Genomic DNA, 22,928 nt, shown 5'->3' on the forward strand with positions numbered 1-22,928 from the left:
CCGGCCTAGCCTTGTTGGATTTAAGTTCTACACAACTTAAGCCACAACCCTAATGAGCCTAGAAACTAGAAATTTCTTTGAAAAGCCAACTCGACATGCGATGTGTGATTAATTTGTATTCAATTTTGTGTTTGCTGCCCCGTTTTAGGAATGAAATATGTCATTTCTCTCCAAAAAATCGTGCATTTTTTCTCACAGCGGTGAACATCACTAATAAGTCACTATATTTTGTTGGAGGACTTTTAAGTCGAGGTGGACTTGAGCTTTGAAAAACGTCCTCTTGTCTCCTTTGGTATGGATTCGTAATAAGTCCCGGGATATCTCGAAAGAGTTAGTTTGTCTTAAGAAATACCCCAGTAACATCAACGGTTCGAAGATAGCATGAATGATCAAGATAATGACTTGCTCAAGTGAAGCGTGGTGTAGAAGCTAGAAGACTATCAGTTTACATGAGAAAGGGTTTGCATGGTTGCATGACATTCTTAGCTGCAGGATTTGGGCTTTCCTGGGTGATAGTAAGGCTTCTAATGGTTGAGATGTTTGATGGAAGGCTATGGGAGTTACTAAGATTGCATGGATGATGATGCTTGAGGCTTGGAATATTCTTTTGGGCTAAATGGAACTCTTTGGGCTTCTTCCTTGATGGTTAACTCTCACTACGTTATCTCTATCTCTCTCTGTTCTTCCAGTCCCCCTCTGTAATGGCTTCCCCCTCTTTATGTAAGTGAAGGATTCTTCTCTAGGCTTCAAATGAATCTCCCTTTGTGGCTTGGTCTTCCCCTCATTTCTCCCTAGGGCCTCCTATTATTCCCCTTTTGGTGTAAGGTAGTTGCACCATTTAGACTTGCAGATTGCTTCTTCCTGAGACGCAGCTTTCCCAGGGTGGCCTTCCACAAGCGCTACTTCTGCATCTCATGGCTTTTGCATGTTGGTTGTTTGTGCAGGCTGGGAAGGGAAAGTCAGCATTAAATGCCTGACTTGTTAAGGTTAACATGCATTTAATGCAAGAATCTAGTTTAGTCATAACTAAGGGAGTTGGCTTACTAGGAAAAATAAGTAAACTAGGCTAGTTCTTTCTCAATGATGCTTGCGTGAAACACAAAAGGTATGGGCTTGGATCTTTGGGCTCCCAAGCAGCCCAAAGTCTTTCATGACCCCGATTCCACGTAGACCTGATAACCTTCCGTAACCATCCACATCATAATGCACTTGACAAGCCCCGAATATGTGACTTGGGCTTAGCATGAATTGTGGCAAAGGAAGCATGGCATGAATATCCGGCTTAATCATCGTGGCATGACATGTTTGTAAATATATTCCTCATCGATCCTATGCCTTGGCATGTATTTGAGCTTGAATGTAGGCTTTGCATGACAATTGGGCCTTGAGACTTGGTTGGGTTGGTGTGACATTTTTGGGTCCTAACATATTTTTTAAGGAAAACTAATGAAAAGGGCTTGAAAACTTTGATTTAACGATAAGGACAAAATAAAGGGTAAAGTGAATAGTATCATGATTGACTTTTTAGTGTTAAAATGTGGTTTTTCATTAAAATGAACAGTATCCCAGACTTTTCGTTAAAACTCCCTATTTTTTTGTAAATATGTATAATTTAATCTATTGTGCATTTTTGCTCATCATCTTCAAGTGGTGGTATTTCTCACCATCATACTTATTATTATTTGATGAGTTTAAAATTTGAAATTTATGTCTTTTACACTACATAAATATTGAGATCTAAACTCATCCAAAGATGATAAATAAGATGATGAACATCAACATCACTTGAGAATCTTGAACAAAAACATTTCCTTTGATCTATTTACTTCACAATTCTCGTAATTCAGTTCCATCCAAAGACAATTAATAGGATGGTAATCCACCTAAGAAGGCTGGTGAGTAACAAATATAACCAAACATGCCACGTGATTCTTGGGGTAGGTCTTTGATTATTTCCTAAATTATTGGAGGTCCCCGTTTGTACGTTCGTTTATATGCATTAATGCACGGAGTTGATGTTACGATTTTTAAGACGTTCGAAAACCGAGCAGGAGCAGACTTTATGAGGATTATCTGTCAAAGATTCATGGCCATAAAAACGAGTGAGTGCACAATATTGGGTAAAATAATGTATTGTACACTTATGTGCTCATCGCAAATTAATTTACACTTGTTTTTAATTTCGAACTTTCGACTTTGTAAAATTCTTTTCCAGTTTCATCTGCTTGTTTTCACTTTTCAGTTACAGTATGTTTACTAATGCATAGAGAATCAAATTAATTCACACGTGTCTCCCTCGTATTATAAGAAGTTAGGTTCTCATTCTTATTTTTCTACTCCATTGATTAAAACTTTATTTCGTTTTAATTTTTAATCAAGGTTCTTAGATTTTAATAAACGTCATTAATTATTTCAATAATAAAATATTTACATATCAAGATAATTAAATTTATTTATTTTCAATTAAATTGTATTTCTAAATATATTCATTGAGTGTTAGAATATTACATTTGGTATATTTATATTTATAGCTAAACTTTGTATAATATATTTCTATTTTTAGTTTGTACCCATTTTTAATTTGCAATTTTTTTTTAAATTGTACTAATTTTCTTTTCAGTTTTAATTTTTACCCATATATTAATTTCTTTTTGTGCCCGTATTTTTTAAACTTTTATTTGTACTCATAACTTTTTTAACCTTTTATTTGTACCCGTACTTTATTTATAATGTATCCATTCATTTTATGTAGGATGTATCCATTTTTTAATATAAAATCTATTTATTTATTTTTTAAATCTAAAATGTACACATTGTTTTTTTATATACATATAAAATGTACCTCCTGTTTTTTATATAAAATGTACCCATTTAATTTACATAAAACGTGCCCATTTTTTTTGTATAAAATGTACCAATTTTTTGTATGTGAGATGTACCCACATTTTTATTTCTATGTACCAATTTGTTATATGTAAAATGTACCCATATATAAATTGTCACATCCCGCCCCGAACGAGACCACTTCCCGAGCCCGCTCCACCATAGCACGATATTGTCCGCTTTGGGCCCCCGGCACACCCTCACGGTTTTGTTTCTGGGAACTCACACGAGAACTTCCCAGTTGGTCACCCATCCTGTGAGTGCTCTCGTGCGCTACTCGCTTAACTTCGGAGTTCCAATGGAACCCGAAGCCAGTGAGCTCCCAAAAGGCCTCGTGCTAGGTAGGGATGGGAATATACATTTAAGGATCACTCCCCTGGGCGATGTGGGATGTCACAATCCACCCCCCTTAGGGGCCCGACGTCCTCGTCGGCACACACGCGACCAGGGTTAGGCTCTGATATCAAATTGTCACATCCCGGCCCGGGCGAGACCACCTCCCAGGCCCGCTCCACCATAGCACGATATTGTCTGCTTTGGGCCCCCGGCACACCCTCACGGTTTTGTTTCTGGGAACTCACACGAGAACTTCCCAGTTGGTCACCCATCCTGGGAGTGCTCTCGTGCGCTACTCGCTTAACTTCGGAGTTCCAATGGAACCCGAAGCCAGTGAGCTCCCAAAATGCCTCGTGCTAGGTATGGATGAGAATATACATTTAAGGATCACTCCCCTGGGCGATGTGGGATGTCACATAAATGTACTAATATTTTATAAAAATAAAAAACAATTCTAGATGCACTCATAAGCATTTTTTTTTTTTAATTTTTATTAGGGAAACCCATAAGCAAATCTCAATAATTAAATTGGTAGTGTAAATGTAAGCAAAATAATAGTTTTGTTGTGGCCTATATTTAACTGACAAGGAGATAAGGGCCGACAACACTAAGAAAATATAGAGAGAGATGTGTTTGTAGGGTTGTGTAGGTGATGTATTATTCCCCTACGCAATGCCTTTATTTATAGTAATAAGGGAGAGAACAAATCCTTCTCCTCCAAGGAATACAAGTCCTAATAGGGTAGAATAACTAGAATCAAATCTAATCTAGGATTTACACAATCACACTTAAATAAGAAGTTTATAACACTCCCCCCTTGAGTGTGTAAATTCTCAAGTAGCTTCGGCATCATGTAATAGTTGAGGAAGTCGACTCGTCGGCATTGATTCTGGAAACACGCTATTCAAATAAGGTAGGAACTTGCATAAGGAAGTAAGTTTCTGTTGACCCTAAAAACTACCAAGCCTACGTGGTGTGCAGGCCGAGTAACTAATAAGCTAACTACGTCATTCAGTTGATGCGGGGCGTAGAACTACCAAGCCTACGTGGCGCGTAGGCCAAGTAACTAATAAGCTAACTACGTCCTTCAGTTGTTGCCGGGCATGCCAACTTGTTGGCCGAGGAGTAAAATTTGTTGATGTTGTGTTGAGCGCGCTACTGACTCCTTGATCTTGTAACTGCGGCCAAGGCAGGAATAAATCTCGGCCTTTGGGTTCTCAAGCCTGAAGACAAGGCTGCTAGTTCTGCAAAGTTCAATATCAAATTTGGCTTTCGATGTGTTGATTGTAGTAACTTGTAACACCTCACTTCGCCGCGATGGCTAATGAGATGACCTCTGCCAATAAAGATTCGAAAATCCTTCTCGACCGAGACTTGGATAGATAATCAGTCGGCCTCGAAGCAGTGCTGTTTATCCAAACTGAAAGTGCTCATCGGTCGGCTAATTCTACCGCAACAGTGCTGTTTATCCAAATTGAAGATGTTCGCCGGTTGCCTTTACAGTGCTGTTTATCCAAACTGAAGGTGTGTCAGCGAAAAAAGAAAATAAAAAAATCTCAAGATGTTTGAGAGGTTTGCGCAGGGCAATTTGTGTGTTGAATTGGAGATCATTCTTCCGTTGCCATTGCATCTTTATTTATAGGACTGATGTACTTGCTTGGCACGACTTGATCATTGGGTAGAGTCCTATTTCAAATTCCTATGCATCTGATGTGACTTGATCTTTAAAGGATTGCATTTGATCTTTGGTGACGTGGCTTCACCACTTGTTTTCCTCCATCCATCTTCACAGCACCAACCCGAGAAACATGCATTTAAAACCTAGCCTTCCAAAAAACCTATGTTCCTAGGCTTTATCTAAATGAATATTAAATTCACTTCTAATTATCACCCTCTCATAATTTCATCCCATCCATGCATCATGACTTTTCAAACCTCATCATCAAAAGTCTAGCCTATCTAGGCTTCTTACCTCATCATAACTCCATCACCATCAAATCCTAGGCTTATCATATCACCACCAAAAGCCAAGCCTATCTAGGCTTCTGCATGATCTAACCATTCCTGCACTCATCCAATTGATGCCGTGCATATCCCAATATTTCATGAGTTCAAATTAATCAAGATTTAGACAAATATTAGGTTTAAATAATTTAACATATTACTACGAGATAATATCATGATTAAAATCACAACATTATTTCCCAATAATAATTGAAAATCATTTCAACCACCTTGTCATTTAACGACACTTGATTACTCAGGCCGATAAAGTAAAATCGGGTCTAAACATTGCCCCCCAGTTTCCTTAAGCTTCGGCCCATAAGTTGAATGGTTAAGGAAATTAGTGCAGTCGAAGAAATATATGGTCGAGAAATCCACTCCACAACCTGACATGTCTTGAAAAAGATCTCGACGAGCTGGCTGAGAAAAACCAAATGGGGTCAAAGCCTCGAAGATTCTCGCCCACCGCTTCTCATGGTACTCAATATAAAACGAACCTGTGCCGAGCAACAGCTCGCGAAGCTCGGCATGCGTTATATAGGTTGAGAAGAATTGAAGGGTCGGCCTGCCTTTATACATACATACATACATACATACATACATACATACATATATATATATATATGGGTCATGATAGTACCATATTTGAGTCGAATTAAATCTTTCTGCTTCACCAAACCAGTGCCCACCTTTCAACTATTATAAAATAAAGGGAAAGTGGAACCATGTCAAGGAAAATGGAATCGTGACGTCCATACATCATACCGTCAGGGAAAGTGGAATCATGACATCTACTTTTTAAAATTTTATTGGCTTTTTCGACCTACTCTCGACTTCGGCCTAATGATTTGTCTCAGCCAAATCCTTATGCATAATCATATGCATCGGCCTGAACCCGGCTGCACACTGCACCAAGTTTTTTTTTTCTTTGGCCAAAAGCTTCCATCTTCCATTCCTTCAGCAATGACATTTTTTGTACGAGGTACGAAATACGGATTGATCGTTGCTGACATACCTCAATCCGGAAAGTCCACTTGGACTTTGAATCGAGCTGTGCTGGTCGACACCTGGAACATGATGAAGCCATAAAATGTGATAGTGTATAATGTGAATAAATTTGAACCTAAAAGTGTCTAAATACCAGAGTATGCTATGAGTGGGAGCGAACCCATTTCACACGCAATGTCAGAGTATAAGTAAAGTACAGTAGTATGGGTAAGAATCATACCCTTAAAAGTAGCCACCAATACTAAGATTAGCCATAGATCCTCGTCGATACGAACTCAACAGTTATAACCTGGAGGGGTACAAAACAGAAAGTGTGAATAAGCAATAAAACCAAGCTTCCCAAAACTATTACCTTTCTAACAGTAATAACCCCTCACTGTAAATCCCTTATCGTTTTCTATAGGACAGTACTGCACATACACACACATATATACATAAATATATATATATATATATATATATATATATATATATATTTACATCCACCCATGCTCAAGAATGGCCAAAACCACGGGTATGCCATGTCCATCAACTTTACAATGCATTAACAAGTAGGCCAAATGAACTTAATCAATATAAAATGATATATCAGCCGGAATCACCTAACGTGACTTGTACGATTGTACTCATATCTCATCAATCAATGCTAGCCTATAAGTAGGGAGTCACCTCTAGTGACCTGTACAACTTATCTCATATCTTATCAATCAATGCTAGCATATAAGTCGGGAGTCAACTCTAGTGACCTGTACGACTTCTCCATAACTCATCCACATGCTAGCCAATAGCTCATCAACATGCTAGCCAATAGCTCGATAACATGCTAGCCAATAGCTCATCAACATGTTAGCCAATAACTCAATAACATGCTAGCCAATAGTTCAATAACATGCTAGCCAAAGCTTAATAATATGCTAGCCAATAGCTCAATAATATGCTAGCCAATAGCTCGATAACATGCTAGCTAATAGCTCGATAACATGCTAGCCAATAACTCAATAATATACTAGCCAATAGCTCGATAACATGCTAGCCAATAGCTCATCAACATACTAGCCAATAAGTATCTCATCAATATGCTAGCCAATCAATATCTCATCAATGAAGTCCTGCACATGAGTCGGAACCACCTACAGTGGTCTGCACAACAGGCTAGGTGTAACTAAATACGCTCAAGTGCTACGATCACGTGAAGGCTGTGTGAAGTATTGCAAGTCACCTACGAGTCAGAACCATCTAAAGTGGTCTGTACGACAGACTGGCACCTAACTTGGAATCCAAGGTGCGCGTAAAGTGCGGGTGGTGAACGATCACGTGAAGGCTAGGCCCTGGCCTCGGGTAGAGCATTAACACCGGGGTGCAGGACAATGAATTCTACTCATATCCATTTATCACTAATTACCATTCAATCATACCAACATTATATACTCACTTGAACTTACCTTGGCCTCCTCATTGGTGTGTAACACTGTGCAAGGTTGTACTAAATCACATACTAAAATGTAAATAATTATGGCAAGGCATTTATAAAACATAAAACCACAACTTCTCATTTCCTCACACATTGATTTATAACCAACATTTATTCACCCAAAACATAAGGTTAAATCTCATGTTTTTCGCCAGATTCCTTCGCATTGCTCATTTTCCCAAACAAAGCTTTTGTCTCCATTATTTAATCTCACTTATTGTATGGCTACATCTAACATCTGGTTAGACTGCCTACGTACCCTAAACAGGGATCAAGTTATTCGTAGTTCACATTAGTTCTTCAAGCATTTGCATTAATTATATGAAGGTAATATACGCAAATCAATTTAAAAGTGTCGATGGAACTATCAATAATATGTATGATAAAAAGGAAAAGACACTCACTTGGAGTCCACGCTATGATTCTCTAGCGCACGCATCGAGGCATCCCGAATGATTTGTGCCTGTGACCAATTATCGAATCACATCTCAGAACTCTTATCAATAAAATACATAATTCACATAAAACACATCCTCAAAGACATTCTAAAATAGTTCACGACCCATTGGTCACAAGTCAACCGTCGATCAAAGATCGACAGTAGGGTCTGCAACCTTGTATAACTCGACCCGGAAGATACGCATATCAAATTTTCAATTCGTAACTCCCAAAGATCCACAATATGCTTCTGGAATAACATATTAAAATTTCATTACGATTCAACGGTCGGAACTCCGCCAATTGCCCAAAACCAAGTGCCGCTTAACATCTATTTTGCTAACTTACAAATCCAATTCGGGAATATCCGTACGTCGGATTCCCAATCCATAAATTCCTATGATCTTTAAATATTACATATTATAGTGTATCCAAGTTTGGTGACGATCCAACGGTCGGATCATCGATTCACATTTTTATCAAGTAACGTATCGTAACGAAATTAGGTTCCAACGATCAACCTACGTCATTCAAATATCAAAACTGAATTCAAGACATTCGACATAGCCTAAAAATAGCATTGGTGGCCCACTGGCCAAGCGCAGCCGTGGGTGGCTGTCGGCCGCCCCGACTAGCCGGAAAATCCAACTATTTCCAAAAAATCTCAAACTTCATAGAAATGAAGATCTCAGTGAGTGGAGCAACTTTCATACCTTCCACGAAGTCCAAAAGTGGACGGAAGAGAGTCAATTTTTCCCACAAAGCCGGCGGTGACTAAAATTTCCCGGCGTCGATTCGTCGTCTACGGTGGACCAATGGGGTCAAGGTTGGTTGGGATTTTCTCCTGGGATGATGGGCTACAAGGTCCAAGTGGTGGCATTGGTCATCGATTTTCCGTTTTGCTAGAAAATCAAAAAGGGTGGCGGGGGCACCATGAGAACCATCAAATTTTGTGGCCTCAAACCGGCATATACAGAGGTTAATCAAAGTGGTTCTTGGGTGGATTTTATAGAGAGAAATGAGAGCTTCAAGATGGTGGTGGTGGCGTCGAAAAACTCCATTGGAGTTGGCCGAAATCGGCCTTGGAAGATGGATGGTCGTGGAGGTGTACAGACGGAAAACCCACAGGAAAAGCTGGGAGCTCCCCCCCCCCCCCCCCACTTCTTTTTTTTTTTCTTTTTTTTCTCTTTCTGATTTCTGATTGGGCTGCTGCCCTTTTCTTCTTTTTCATCTAATTGGTCATTCTTAATCTTTTAACTAACTCTCAATAACCAACTTCAAACGTCCATAACTATACCGTTATAATCCAGACTCACAAACGGCTTTTGCCTATGCGTTTGCATCAACGAGTACTACGAGGATATGCTAAAAGAATAAGTCATACATCTCTCTAGATGATGGTCAACATTAGTCAAAATCTTTGCTTCTAGGGCATTTTTGTAAATTCCCGTATTTTTGTAAATTCATGAGACGAATTGCAGCAGAAATTGAAGAATTGGAGAAGCAGGGATCTGTTTGGGAGACGAGAAAATGTGAGAAAATACAAGAAAGTATGAGAAAGGGGAAGCGTAGGATCGATGCGCCGTTAGACACCAACGAGGGATACCATGATAGAAAGTGAAAAAACTGAATCTTTCATTTTAATGAATCAGAATCATACATTGAAAGAGTATTTATACATACATCAAATGAGTGCTGACTCAGCACTTTAACTTAGCAACAACTAGCAAAAGCTGGTCACAAAACTAACTCTAACAATACTAACTAGCTATCAGTAGTAATCTGATGTAGGTGATGTTCATGATTAGTTTGTGAACCTGCAATGCTTCTATCAGATATATTTATTCACCTATATCCTTCCCACCTATTATTTCAACTAACTAATTATTGATGACCCCCATTGCCTTATCTTTCTCTCATAAATATATTTTGAAGCTGCACTGCTCGTGCAGGTGTCTCTCACGCTTCCATACTCCTCCCTCTCCCAGTTCTCTGTTAGTGATTCATCTCTCTCTCTCTCTCTCTCTCTCTCTCTCTCTCTCTCTCTCTCTCTTTCTCTCTCTCTCTCTCACGCGCGCACACAAAAGCATGCAAGTTTAGCCAGTCTTGTGCATGGCTAGCTATTTTTAGGCGTGCATTTTGCTTCATAACGATATATATATATATATATGTATATATATATATGTATTTATAAATAGTTATGTTAAGTAATCTGTATTTAAAATGGTGGTTTTGGGTGGTCTTATGAAATATAAGCTTTGTGTCGTCAACTCTCAGATTTTTTTCGTCTGCCAAACTTTGTTTTGTATGTGGCGTCATGTTTGGTTGGGACTATTAATTCCTCGTGTTGCTTTACTTTACCCCTCTCCCTGCCCGTCTGCATGTGGTTTTTAATTTTCATTTTAATGAATTCATTGTATTTAAAAAAAAAAGTCTTTTTATTTTATTTTTATAAATGATAGCATTAATAGTTAAATTGTTAATTGTTAATGGAAATTGTTATTGGTACTCCAACTTCCTTATTCTACACTTCAAACTTTCTATATTTAGAAAGAAAAATACACTTATGAGAAGTGTAGAGTGAGATTTTTGGAGTGTCAATAACACTTCCCTTGTTAATTGTTAAAAGGAAGGGGGATCGGTGAAGTTAGCTCTAAACTTAGGTTAAGGGCTTTGGTACTGTGCTTTGAAAAAAAATTGTTTCTGCTGTACTGTGAGAATAAGCAGCTGTGAAATGAAGCACCAAAGTGTTTGGTAACTTTTTTGTAAAAGTGCTTTTGAAAAAAAAAAAAAAAAAGCAATATTATAGTGTTTGATAAACTTTTATGTAAAACAGATGTGGAAAAAAGTTGGTTTTTCAAAGCTGGATTTTGTAGCTTTGTGTTTTTGGCTTTTTTTTCACCCAAAAATGTGAAAAAAAAACTCAAGCTAAATGTTTACCAAATATAAAAAAGCTCCCAATTTTTTTTATAGCCACTTTTTTCAGAATCACCTCAGTACCAAACTAATGCTAAGTTGCTCAATAGTCTTTCCTCAAATTCTTTCTTTGTATTTATTTACTTTTATTTTGGTTTTAATTTTTTGGTTGGTGAAGTTATAGCTAGCCATAATCTTTTGTTTCCCTGTACATTCGCCTCACTCTGCTAAAAAAACCGTAATCAAAGTCGTGCAACTTAGTTAGTTGTACTTTTGTTTTACCAAAAAATAAAGATTGATTTTAGTTTACTATTCTGAAGTTTTTTTTAATTTTTAATATTTGGTACATAAAATTTTTTTCGTCTTAAATTTTGTTTGGACTTCTTGAAGTTTTTTGTTCTTTGATTAGAATGATATTACTACTCTAAGCTACGATTATGGGGAAGAGAAGTGTTTGAACTCAGAGACCTTGGCTTATTTTCACACATAAGTTCACATCACGTATGGTACTTTGTGTCTGGACTTTTCGGCTGACTGTTAACTCATACGTCCAGGGTTCTTGAAAACCAAAAAGGAATGAAGATTTTCTCAGTTGCAGTGGAGGAAGGAAGAGAAGGCGAGGATGGCAAGCCTTCACTCGGTCCAGTGTACCGTAATTTACTCGCCCAAAATGATTTTCCTCCGCCTGATCGCCAAATTAATTCATCTTGGGACCTCTTTAGGTGCTTTCAATTCTCTACCAATAGTATGTCAGATTTACTTGAACGTGTGTAATTTGATTAGACTCTTACTGCATTAGTTACCTTCTAATAGTTCATTTCTTTGACAATCTTGATGCGCAGTCTATCTGTCCAGAAGTATCCTGGAAATCGAATGCTTGGCTGGCGTAAAATGGTTGATGGGAAGGTGAAGTAGATTATAAAGTTTTTAAGTAATGCACTGATAATTTACCATCACATCCAGTAAAAAATGGAAACTGAGTTTTGACTGTATTACTGTGTATGCTCTTTAGCCAGGGCCTTACACTTGGAAAACATACAAGGAGGTTTATGACGAAGTTCTGGATGTTGGTTCTGCATTGCGATTATCCGGTGTTGAACCTGTAAGTTCACATAATATAATTCAAGGGGATTGCAATTTGAGTAGTCAATGGTTGTTGATTTTGGAAACTGAAACTAGTCTCGTTTTTGGATTTGACGACGGAATAGGGTTCCCGGGTTGGGATTTATGGTGCAAATTGTCCTCAGTGGATTATGGCAATGGAGGTTGGTGTTTGGTTTCGTCTTCAATCTCTTTTTTCATTTGTTAATTTCTTATATATGTGTGTATATATATTTATGTTTTATTCATTATGATTGATTTGTATGATCAACCATGTGATGATCAACTTGTTTAAATTTTCTGTAGGCTTGTAATGCTCACAGTTTGATTTGCGTGCCTCTCTACGATACCCTTGGTAATTAATATTCGTAAATAATCACAGTGATTCTTTTTACTTGATGTTTGGAGGGGTTCATTAATGTCAAGAGATTTAGTTGAACTTCTCTCAAGTGATCAGGAATGTGTTGATGCAGGTCCAGGAGCTGTAAACTTTATTATAGATCACGCAGAGCTTGAGGTTGTTTTTGTCCAAGATAAGAAAGTGAAAGAAGTGAGAAACAAATATCTCGATCTGCATTTTTATCAAATCTTATATTCCACATATTCATTTTCACAAGCACTAGATGGTTCTGATTTGATACAATTTCTTTACCTTGCAGCTACTGAAACCTGATTCTACATCTTCTAAACGAATAAAAGGTGAGAATGACTGGATTAGTTCATGTTCCCTACATCTGCTCAAAGACCTTGTGCTGAGTTTGTTTGTGTTTACAGTTATGGTCTGCTTCAGTTCAATGACGGATGAAGAGAAGAACAAATCAGTGCAGATTGGGATAAAACCGTACTCATGGAATGAGTTCACGGAGATGGTTGGTTTCTCTATGTTAACCAGCATAACTATTTTTATTTCTTTTTCTTTTGTGTGTTTCATAGCAAGGAAAAGAACCCTTGCACTATTTTGAAATAGACCAATACTAGCAATGTTTTCTTTTTAATTGCTACTCCTTTCGCTTTTTCACCCAGTTACGAATAGAGTTTTTTGTTTTCAGGGTAAACAAAATCCGTCGGAGATTGTTCCACCAACGACAGATAATATCGCTGGCATTATGTACACAAGCGGCACCAGCGGAGATCCTAAAGGAGTCGTGATAACACATGAAAATGTTGCATATGGAGTGAGAGGGATTGATCTCTTTATGGAACAATTTGAAGACAAGGTAAGTATGTGTTACCATTTCCTGTGTTTTTCAAGGGGTACCTAATTACCTTGTTAGTTCATAATAATTTCTCTTATACTGACTTGTGCATTAATTTATGATGTTGAGTAGATGACAGGGGATGATGTCTATCTATCTTTCCTTCCCTTGGCTCATATCCTTGACCGTGTGATTGAGGAGTATTTTTTCCGCAATGGTGCTGCTGTTGGCTACTATCATGGGGTATGCTACCTGAGTTTTTTGTATCTTGTTGGGAGATTATAAAACAAATCCTTTATATATCATTTTAACGAAAAATCCAACCATAAACTTCCCAACTCTCTTAATTATGTTTGCATTGATTCTCTATTTGAAGGATCTTAATGCACTGAGGGATGACATGGTGGAGTTAAAGCCAACGCTTCTTGCTGGGGTACCTCGAGTTTTCGAAAAAATACATGAAGGCAGGAAAAAGTTTTGCTTTTCTATCCGTCTGCAGAATTAAACTACACATTTTTGTGGATTTCAGATATGCGTAATGATTCAAACTCACCTGTATTTCAGGTATAAAGAAAGCAGTGCTAGAGCTTAATCCAAGAAGAAGGAAGATTTTTGACATTCTCTACAAATAGTAAGTAGGCCTTCAACTTTATTAATTGTACATCACTTATGTTTGAAGCTAACATCTTTCTTTTGTTATACAGCAAACTTGCTTGGATGAATAGGGGGTATAAAAACAAATACGCATCGCCCATAGCGGATCTGTTGGCCTTCAGAAAGGTTGTATTTTTATTTTTCATCTGATTAATAACTTTTATTTCAAAGGGAAATATCCGCACACAACAATAGTCTTACCTGATGTTGTTAACGTTTTTAGGTCAAAGCTAGGTTGGGTGGTCAACTTCGACTTGTAATATCTGGAGGTGCACCCTTGAGCTCTGAGATCGAAGAATTCTTGCGAGTTACCTGCTGCGCATTCGTAGTCACAGGCTATGGTAAAGAACTCTGTTTTTAGCATTAAACAGTATTTATGAAAATTAAGCATACATAAATCTACTACCCTTTAGATTAAGTTGTAAATCCCTTTCTAAGAAGAAATTTAGCTAAGTTAATCTCCTTGGTAATATTAGCTAGAATAAGTCCCAGTTAGTGTATAGGATAATGTAGTGAATATATCTTGTTTGGACACATCTAGCTAGATAGAAATACGGGGACTTTAACTCAAGTAATTAAGAGCGTTGTGGATAATTCTTTCAGGGTTGACAGAAACTATTGGACCGACAACTCTCGGCTTTCCTGACGAAATGTGCATGGTTGGTGCTGTTGGCACTGTATCTGTATACAATGAGATGCGCCTTGAGGAGGTTCCGGAAATGGGATATAATCCACTTGGGGATCATCCGTGTGGTGAGATATGTGTGAGAGGGAAGACTGTTTTTGCTGGCTACTACAAAAATCCTGAATTAACAAGAGAGGCCATCAAAGATGGCTGGTTCCACACAGGTTAATTAATTTAATGATCATAATTAATCCTTTTCCAGTAATATAATTTGATTGAAAAAATAAATGTATTGATGGGGCATACAATATTTCTCAGGTGACATAGGGGAAATACTTCCAAACGGAGTCATCAAGGTTATCGATAGGAAGAAGAATCTTATCAAACTCTCACAAGGAGAGTATGTTGCACTCGAGTACTTGGAAAATGTTTATGGCATTGCTTCTATTATTGAAGATGTAAGCATCTAATTCTTTACATGTATATTTCATGAGCTTATATATGCTAATGTGCTGTTCGATGAGGCTGTTTTCTTCTTCCTTTTTTTGAAGATTTGGGTCTACGGAAACAGCTTCAAGTCGATGATTGTTGCAGTGGTGGTACCGGAAGAAGAGACCGCCAAGAAGTGGGCTTATTTGAACGGTCACATGGGTTCCTTTTCGGATCTTTGTTCTCTTGATCAGCTAAAAGATCACATTATGGCTGAGCTTAAGTTGATAGCTGAGAGGAACAAGGTAATTATAAGAATCTTAATTAATTAAAAACTAAACCAATATTTTCGAGATGGGGTGTCTGATTAGTGTCTTTTGATTTGTTCTCAAACAGCTGAGTGGCTTTCAATATATCAAAGGAATCATCATAGAACCTCGGCCCTTCGACGTGGAAAGAGACTTGGTGACTGCAACATTGAAGAAGAAACGAAATCACTTGCTCAAGTATTACCAGGTATATATACTGCATTTATGTTCCCTATTTCGCACTTGCGAAATTACAGTTAATTGCTAATTACCAAGTGCAAAGCAACTGACAACGAAGCATTTTACGTGCAGGTTCAAATTGATCAACTCTACAATACCCTGGATGGACGAAAATTTAGTAATTAACGTCGTGGACTTGTTGAAATCAGTAGGGAGGCATGTGTGTGGCGGTTCTCCGAGTGTCATGACCACCAGTATAATATAGGAGCTCCATATACATATACATATACATATATATATATATGTAGATGTGTGTGTGTATGTGTGTGGGTACGTGTGTTTATGTATGATGTATGCATACCGAACTGCTGATGGCATTTTAGTGAGTTTTAATCCTGTTGTGTTAGAGTGAATTAATTTTTTTAATAATGCGTTGATCATGTACTTGGATGCTACTTGTTACGTAATTTCGTGTTCTTCGAGCCTTCGTTGTTACGCTATAATATTGTCAGAATGTTACTGCAGTTATGCAAAACTCATCTCAACTTTACAACTCTACAACTGCTTCCTCTACCTGACTCCAGTTTCAGTACTAAGTCCTAATTTGGTACTGAGATGATTTTGAAAAAAGTGGCTATAAAAAAAACTACAGCTTTTATATGTTTGTTAAACATTCAGCTTCAGCTTTTTTCACAGTTTTGGGTGAAAAAAAAGCCAAAAACACAAAGCTGCAAAACTCATCTTTGAAAAACCAGTTTTTTTTCACATTTATTTTACATAAAAGTTTATCAAACACTATAATACTGTTTTTTTTTTTTTTAAAAAAAAAAGCACTTTTACAAAAATGTTTACCAAACACTCTGCTACTTTATTGTACAGCTGTTTATTCTTACAGCACAATAGAAGTACTTTTTTTTTTCAAAGTATAGCAATATCAAACCAACCCTAAATGCATTGTTTTGTTTTTGGAGCACCTCCAATGGGAGTTGGGCCTTCCACCACAACTAAAAGTTATAAAGGACACCTTTAGACTTCAAGGGGATTTTTGGATCCCTAAATGATACAGCCTAGTTGTTTGTTTTGACTTGAGCTAACTTCATGTTATCGTAAATTACTTTTCTAAACATTTCCACAAAAAATTTAATTTCGTCACCAAATTATTTTTATTTTTATTTTTTAAAAATGAGTGCAACAATGACTATATATATTGGCATACGGTATATGCCATAACTCATGTTATGGTCAATTATTTTTTTATCAAGACTTCACCTCTCTATAATGCTTTCATTAGATTCTCTCATCATCAATCTCATCTATCATATTATTATCTATCAATCTATCATTTCTAATTAAAATTATATGAACATATCCAAATATGAGGACTACAAATAATCTTGAATTGTATACTACCGTCTTCTAGTTTATGTGGACTATTTTACTACCGTATCACAGTGTTACCGTCACATATAATAATGTGTGAACCTTATTACTTCAACATGTTGCGTGATGTTATGGTGACATGCACTACTTTTCACCTCATGTTAAGTTCATAAAACTTGGAGTACATATGTACGTGGAGAAGTTCTTCTGAAAATATTAGCTAACGGAATTGGATCCTCTCCGAGGCAAAGCCTCGGGATCCTCCTGACCGGACAATACGGGCCATAAATCCAACGGTTACAATTATTATAACTTTTATAAGAACCTCTGTTTGTAGCCATTGGATTTTGATCCAACAGTCCGTGTTGTCCAGTCAGAAGAATCCCGAGGCATTGCCTCGGAGAGGATCCAATTCCTTAGCTGACAAACTACCGCCAGCTTTATACGCTTCCGACGGCCAGTTTCCCTGCATCCCGTAACATTCTGTCATGTAACAGAATGATTGCAGATTACGTGAGGAATGACCAAGCGCCAATTGCACAGGACCTGTTCGATCAAAAGCTCGTGAGAGACGTCGTTTCGTGGAACACCATGTTGTTGGGGTTGCAGAAAGCCAAAAACCCACACGGAGTTAATCGATGTTTCTTGCAAATGAGAAGAGGATTAACAAAGCTCGGTCTGTTTTCGACAAGATGAGCGAAAAGAATGTGGTTTCATGGACTCAAGGGCCAAATCATTTTACATTTTCTACCGCGCTTGTTGGTATGTACGCGAAATGCGGAGATATTGGCACGGCACTTTGCACTATCAGATCAATTAGTTTGTGAACGCGTTATCGGCATGGTGCATGTGGCTTGCATTCAAGTTTCGAACTTGGCGAGTTAGCTGCTAAAGAAATTGACAAACTGGGACATGCCCATCCTGCAAGTCGTTCGACGCTTTCAAAGATTCACAGCGAAAGAGGTGTATGGAACAGCGTCCAAGAGTTTAGGAAGACGATGGAAGAGAAAGGCATACGAAAGCAGAACGCTGGTAGCTGGGTCGAATCTCTACATGGAATGAGATGAACAAACACAAGAAACTGACCAAAAACATACTGAATTACAAGGTCCAATTTACACTACCACAACATTTATGCTTGGAAATTAGATTTTCATTGGTCATGAATCAAATAATAACCTCGTGTTACACTTTAATCAAATGTTAAAACTGCCACTAAATCATGAATACCATAAAGGCCATCACATCCAAGATCATTCAAGAAATGGTACAGAAACAATGCAAGGCCTTTTCCCAATTACAGTGACAACTGAGATGCTCGGAGACGCAAAATGCTGAAATATGCTAACTTCGACCAGCACTCAATAATTGCTCCTTACAATAATCTGCACATTCCGAAGAATCAGGGTTAAGAACTTCATCTTCTGTTTTTGTTCTCATCCTTATCCTCCCGCTTCCTGTATAGCTTCTCAAGAACACGCTTGGCCTCACACTGAGGAAAATTCACCAAATCATAGTAGTGGGGTGCTATATCGATTAGCCTGTAAACATGTAATATTTGGGAGTTTAGAAACAGATAAACTCACGAGGGCATGACACAATTTAGATTCACCTTAATATATGCGTATTTTGAAGGGAGGGAGGGAGAGAGAGAGAGAGAGGCTGACCACTCCCCACGAATATCCATCACTGTACGGATAAAATTCCTGCTTGTCAAAACGTACTCATTGTAAATCACCCAGTCTGGCTTGTGATCCAAGCAATTCGATGGATGCAAATGTACCACCTGCAAATTAAGATAATAATACATATCAGGAGCAAGTACAAACACTGTGACAAGGCAAAAAAGGGGAATAATAGATGGCCTATATGGAAAGTAAAGAATAATTTTATGTACTTGGTTATCTTTCACTGTCAGATAGTGGCCAGTGCGTTCCAGGTGAGCCACCTGCATGAAATATCCAGCTAGCATGGCCTTTCTTATGTTGATGTAGTAGTCACGACTATTGAACTCAGTACTGCATAGCTTGAGGTTAAATCGGGCCATAATGCGCACTAGCTGCTGCCTGACATTGTCTGCAGACTTCAATGCCCTCTGATTGACAAAGTTCTCATAGCACCATGACGGATCCTCATCTACACCATTAAAATTAAGACTTTAATATGACAACCCACCGGATGATCAACTTCAAATCAGTAATGAAATAATGAGATAAATGTACTTACTATTTTGCTTGTATGCATGATACACGTTCAGAAGCGTGAGATGATCTCCATCAATGTGCCCGAACCTAGCTTTTGCTTCGTCAGCAGCTTTTTGAGCCTCCCTAGGCCGGACAAAGCAATTGGGTACTAAGAAATAAATTGGTTATCACAGACGAGGCCCATGGAACGTTAGCAGATGCATAGAGGCGAGACGACACCATTTGCTTCATGAGATAATACTGAGAAACTGCAACTATATGCATCAGCACTTACTTAAAAATCCATAGGGACAAGCCAACCGGGGGCATGGAACCTAGACAAGACAGTTGCTGATGACAACCTAATATGACACATTACCGCTTCAACCACATGCATAAGCATTTGCATGCAGATGTAGCAGTTAGGACAGTGTGTGCACAAAAGAAAATGTCTGTACACATAACAGACTCAAAGGCACAGAATCAAGAATCATGCAGCCCGACTTATCTACTTGATGTAGATAAGAACCAAGACACACAACTGAGAAAGCAATGACAAAATAGAAAATAGAGTACCTGAAAGCATGGCAGATATTGACAAAATTTCATTTGAGCAGCTGAACTCAGGGCTGACTACAAGCATCTTTGACATCTGAGGATCCAACGGGAACTCACTCATAATCTCCCCCAGCTTGGTCAAGTTACCATCATCATCCAATGCTCCCAAATAATTCAAGACCTCTAGTGCTCTCATCAGTGTCTCGGGAGCAGGGGGATCCATAAAATCAAAATGAACCAGATCATCTATTCCTAATTTCTTCAAAGTAAGAACTGTATTTGCAAGGTTGGATCTCAATATTTCTGGATAAGTTTGTGGTTGAAGATCATTCTGGAAACTTTTCTCAGTATAAAGTCTGAAACATTTTCCTGGCTGAGTTCTTCCAGCACGACCTGACCTCTGATGTGCACTTGCCTTGGAAATTGGCGATACCAACAATGATTCAACACGCACTCTTGGGTTATAGACTTGTTGTTTAGCAAATCCAGGATCAATAACATAAACAATTCCATCAATAGTCAGAGAAGTTTCTGCAATGTTTGTGGACACCACAATCTTCCTTCCAGGAATTCCACCTTCTTTTACAGGAGGAGGAGCAGGATCAAATATTTTCTGCTGCATAGCTGGAGGTAGAGTTGAATACAGAGGCACCACTTTCACAGGACCAACCTGGTCACCCAGATTTCCAATTTCCTTGTTAATTTTGCGGCACGCATCTTCTATCTCCTCCTCTCCCGTTAGAAAAACAAGTATATCTCCTGGGGTCTCATACATATGAATCTGCACAACTGTTCGAATCGCTGCTTCCAGATAATCCCTTTCAGGTTCCTCAGTGTAAAAAATTTCCACTGGATGAAGCCTTCCAGGAACTTTCATGAGTGGCGCACCGCTGAAATAGCCCTGAAACTTTTCAGCTTCAAGTGTAGCACTCATCACTACCACCTTCAAGTCAGGTCTGTTTCTCAACACTTCCTTCAACAGCCCAAATAGAACATCTGTTGCTAAAGTCCTTTCATGAGCTTCATCAAGAATTATCACGCTGTATCTTTCTAATAGTGGATCAGTCATTGCTTCTCTTAAAAGCATTCCATCAGTTAGATACCTGCCACACAAAATATGCATATTATGTAAGTAACTTATCAATGACTCCCTAAAAGAGTACAAATGATAAAGCAATAAAAATGAACAGAAAAGATGTTGAGCTTACTTCAACACAGTTCTGGAACTGCTGCAGTCTTCAAAACGGATGCTATAACCGACCTCTTCTCCAATGGTTACATCCATCTCTTCAGCAACACGACGGGATACTGACATTGCAGCCACTCTACGGGGTTGGGTACATGCAACCATCATCTTCTTGCGTTTATCTGAAGATTCTGAATCGACAGCTTCCAAAACAAATTGAGGAATCTGTAAAAGTGGATAGAGAAGTGCCATGGTTAGACGATTTCAACAATTCTCATTCTTTACATGATCTTCATCAAGAAAAATATAGGGGAGAAGATAAAAATCAACTCACAATCAACTTTCTAATAGGTTCATAGAGCATAATATATGATATATAAAGCGTAATCTCATAATTATCCAGATTCTTTATTGTGGTATCTCCTGGAAATGGGGAAAGCATGGCTAGGCCCCATCTAGTTCTAGCATAGTTTTTGGCTCCGGCCCTAAACTTACCAGAATCGCTAAATTTCCTGTAGGCAAGTCCTAGTTGTGTTGTGAAAGTGGCACGCACTATGAAGTTCAACCAGATCCTTTTTATTTATAACCGGCCTACAAAGATTCCAACCTTTACGTTCAAATAAGTTAACAGGATTGCCGTAATGATATTAGGGTAAAAGAGCACCCTCGGGCCAAGGGTGACAAATGTGGTTCAGAAAAAAGGTATATCAGGTAATATCGACCGTCAATAGAGAATTAATTCCCATATGCATCGTTACGGTGTAAAACATAAGACTGCTATTTAAGCTCAACCACTGTTGCATAGCATGACAACTGACATTTAAAAAGCAACCCTCAAATCATTCGGACTACAAGGGTTTTAAATATATCACTGTATTCTTCTCTCTCAACACTACAAAAGCTACTATTATTTCTAATTCACAATACGTGTATTATTCTTTTTAAATATAGAAAGTTTGGAACTTTGAAATGCCAATAACAATTCCCTAATTAAAAATCAAATTAAATACCTATCGCAATTTGCGAAAAATCAAAATATGCATTACCAAGTTCGAAATTTTCATTCCGCTTCCATTATCTATTTCATGCTACAAAATACACGAAAAGTACAGTAAAAGTTTGAAGAAACGAACCTGCGTGGTTTTACCACTACCAGTCTCACCGACCAAAATGAGAGACTGGCTGGCTTTGAGAGCCTGCAAGAACTCCTCTTTCTGGTGCCAAACCGGCAACGTCTTCCTCTTCTCAAGAATCTCATAGTACCTCTGCGAGTACGGCTTTCCCGTCCACCGATTGATCATACTGCTCACAGCGTTTTGGTTGGCAGCAGCTCCGCCGTCGCCGTTCGATTTGCTCATCTTCGCCAATGAGATGGAGGTCTCGTCCACCACGTCGAACAAGCTCACCTTCCTCTTCCTCTCCGTACCCATCAATAAAAAAACCTAACGGAAAACCCCCAAAATCCTAACTTGGATCCTAACGAAGTCGGATAGGATCCGAATAGAGAGGTTTTCCTTTCAATTTTATTAATTAGCCCTAAATTTCGTAAACACTAGAAGATAGAAGAAGATTGAGAAATTTGGGAGGGAGGCTATGGCTTTTGCGCAATTAATATTATAGGAGGACAGTTCAAAAAAAAAAAAATATATATATATATATATATATTATAGGAGGTGAAGTTTTCAGAATTACGATTGTGCCCCTCCCACCCTTTTTGTTGCAGACCAGTAAAAGGAGACCTAACCATTTCAATTGGGGAGTGTACGTTTCAAAAATTTCATTCTATACTCTTCATAAGTATATTTATCTTTTTAAATATAAAAAATTTGAAATATAGAATGAGATTTTTGAACTACCAATAACAATTCTCTTTCAATTTAGTCCGGCGTGAAGTGGGACTGTAGGAGGCCCAATAACTGCATTCATAATACCGAGAAAGGCCCAATCAACGTTTGATGTTAGAGAAATCCTGTTTACACTTTGGAATTGGAATGTGAATAATTTTTTATTCTTGCATTTTATGCGTTTATTAAATTTGGTATGGAATTAATATACGGATGAACTTTATTCTA

At 38.1% G+C, this 22,928-nt stretch overlaps 2 protein-coding genes across 7 annotated transcripts; one reads left to right on the top strand and one right to left on the bottom strand.

The window, feature by feature from the left end:
• The first annotated feature begins 9,993 nt into the window (after positions 1–9,993).
• Positions 9,994–18,125, top strand: LOC103953111 (long chain acyl-CoA synthetase 1). The gene is made up of 21 exons (XM_048566396.1): positions 9,994–10,134; positions 11,611–11,778; positions 11,899–11,962; positions 12,069–12,158; positions 12,265–12,321; positions 12,464–12,512; positions 12,631–12,707; positions 12,817–12,856; positions 12,932–13,026; positions 13,207–13,374; positions 13,486–13,596; positions 13,730–13,817; positions 13,918–13,984; positions 14,058–14,133; positions 14,231–14,348; positions 14,611–14,856; positions 14,951–15,090; positions 15,184–15,366; positions 15,458–15,577; positions 15,682–15,779; positions 17,427–18,125. Exons 1-20 carry the CDS (start codon positions 10,031–10,033, stop codon positions 15,733–15,735), a joined length of 2,115 nt encoding a protein of 704 aa, XP_048422353.1. The 5' UTR covers positions 9,994–10,030; the 3' UTR covers positions 15,736–15,779; positions 17,427–18,125.
• LOC103953113 (probable pre-mRNA-splicing factor ATP-dependent RNA helicase DEAH2) lies at positions 18,065–22,482 on the bottom strand. Of its 6 annotated transcripts, XM_009364843.3 has the most exons (7): positions 21,990–22,480; positions 20,879–21,081; positions 19,689–20,773; positions 19,156–19,281; positions 18,827–19,065; positions 18,597–18,715; positions 18,065–18,470 (listed from the first exon to the last, which is right to left on the bottom strand). In XM_009364843.3, the coding sequence occupies exons 1-7, from the start codon at positions 22,284–22,286 to the stop codon at positions 18,347–18,349; spliced, it is 2,193 nt and encodes a 730-aa protein (XP_009363118.2). In that variant the 5' UTR covers positions 22,287–22,480; the 3' UTR covers positions 18,065–18,346. The 6 variants fall into 6 exon arrangements, 4 of the variants coding, with proteins under 4 accessions (XP_009363118.2, XP_048422351.1, XP_018504415.2 ...); XM_048566394.1 differs by lacking the exons at positions 18,065–18,470; positions 18,597–18,715 and having other exon boundaries at positions 18,923–19,065; positions 19,156–19,256; positions 21,990–22,482; XR_007251610.1 differs by lacking the exons at positions 18,065–18,470; positions 18,597–18,715 and having other exon boundaries at positions 19,016–19,065; positions 19,156–19,381; positions 21,990–22,482.
• Positions 22,483–22,928: the final 446 nt, after the last annotated feature.

Source organism: the organism of the source record quoted next, unplaced genomic scaffold (genome assembly GCF_019419815.1).
Source record: "Pyrus x bretschneideri cultivar Hongxiangsu unplaced genomic scaffold, Pyrus_bretschneideri_v1 Contig41, whole genome shotgun sequence".
Classification (NCBI taxonomy): Eukaryota; Viridiplantae; Streptophyta; class Magnoliopsida; order Rosales; family Rosaceae; genus Pyrus; species Pyrus x bretschneideri.

What these genes read in the sequence shown, in the direction of transcription:
- LOC103953113 (XM_009364843.3), bottom strand. Translation starts at nt 22,286, where the DNA reads ATGGGTACGGAGAGGAAGAGGAAGGTGAGCTTGTTCGACGTGGTGGAC. An exon ending in GTAGTGGTAAAACCACGCAG is followed by an intron (nt 21,082 to 21,989) that starts GTTCGTTTCTTC and finishes CCACTTTTACAG; the next exon opens with ATTCCTCAATTTGTTTTGGA. An exon ending in ATGGATATTCGTGGGGAGTG is followed by an intron (nt 18,471 to 18,596) that starts GTCAGCCTCTCT and finishes ACATGTTTACAG; the next exon opens with GCTAATCGATATAGCACCCC.
- LOC103953111 (XM_048566396.1), top strand. Translation starts at nt 10,031, where the DNA reads ATGACCCCCATTGCCTTATCTTTCTCTCATAAATATATTTTGAAGCTG. An exon ending in ATCTTCTAAACGAATAAAAG is followed by an intron (nt 12,857 to 12,931) that starts GTGAGAATGACT and finishes TTGTGTTTACAG; the next exon opens with TTATGGTCTGCTTCAGTTCA. An exon ending in TTTGACATTCTCTACAAATA is followed by an intron (nt 13,985 to 14,057) that starts GTAAGTAGGCCT and finishes TTTGTTATACAG; the next exon opens with CAAACTTGCTTGGATGAATA.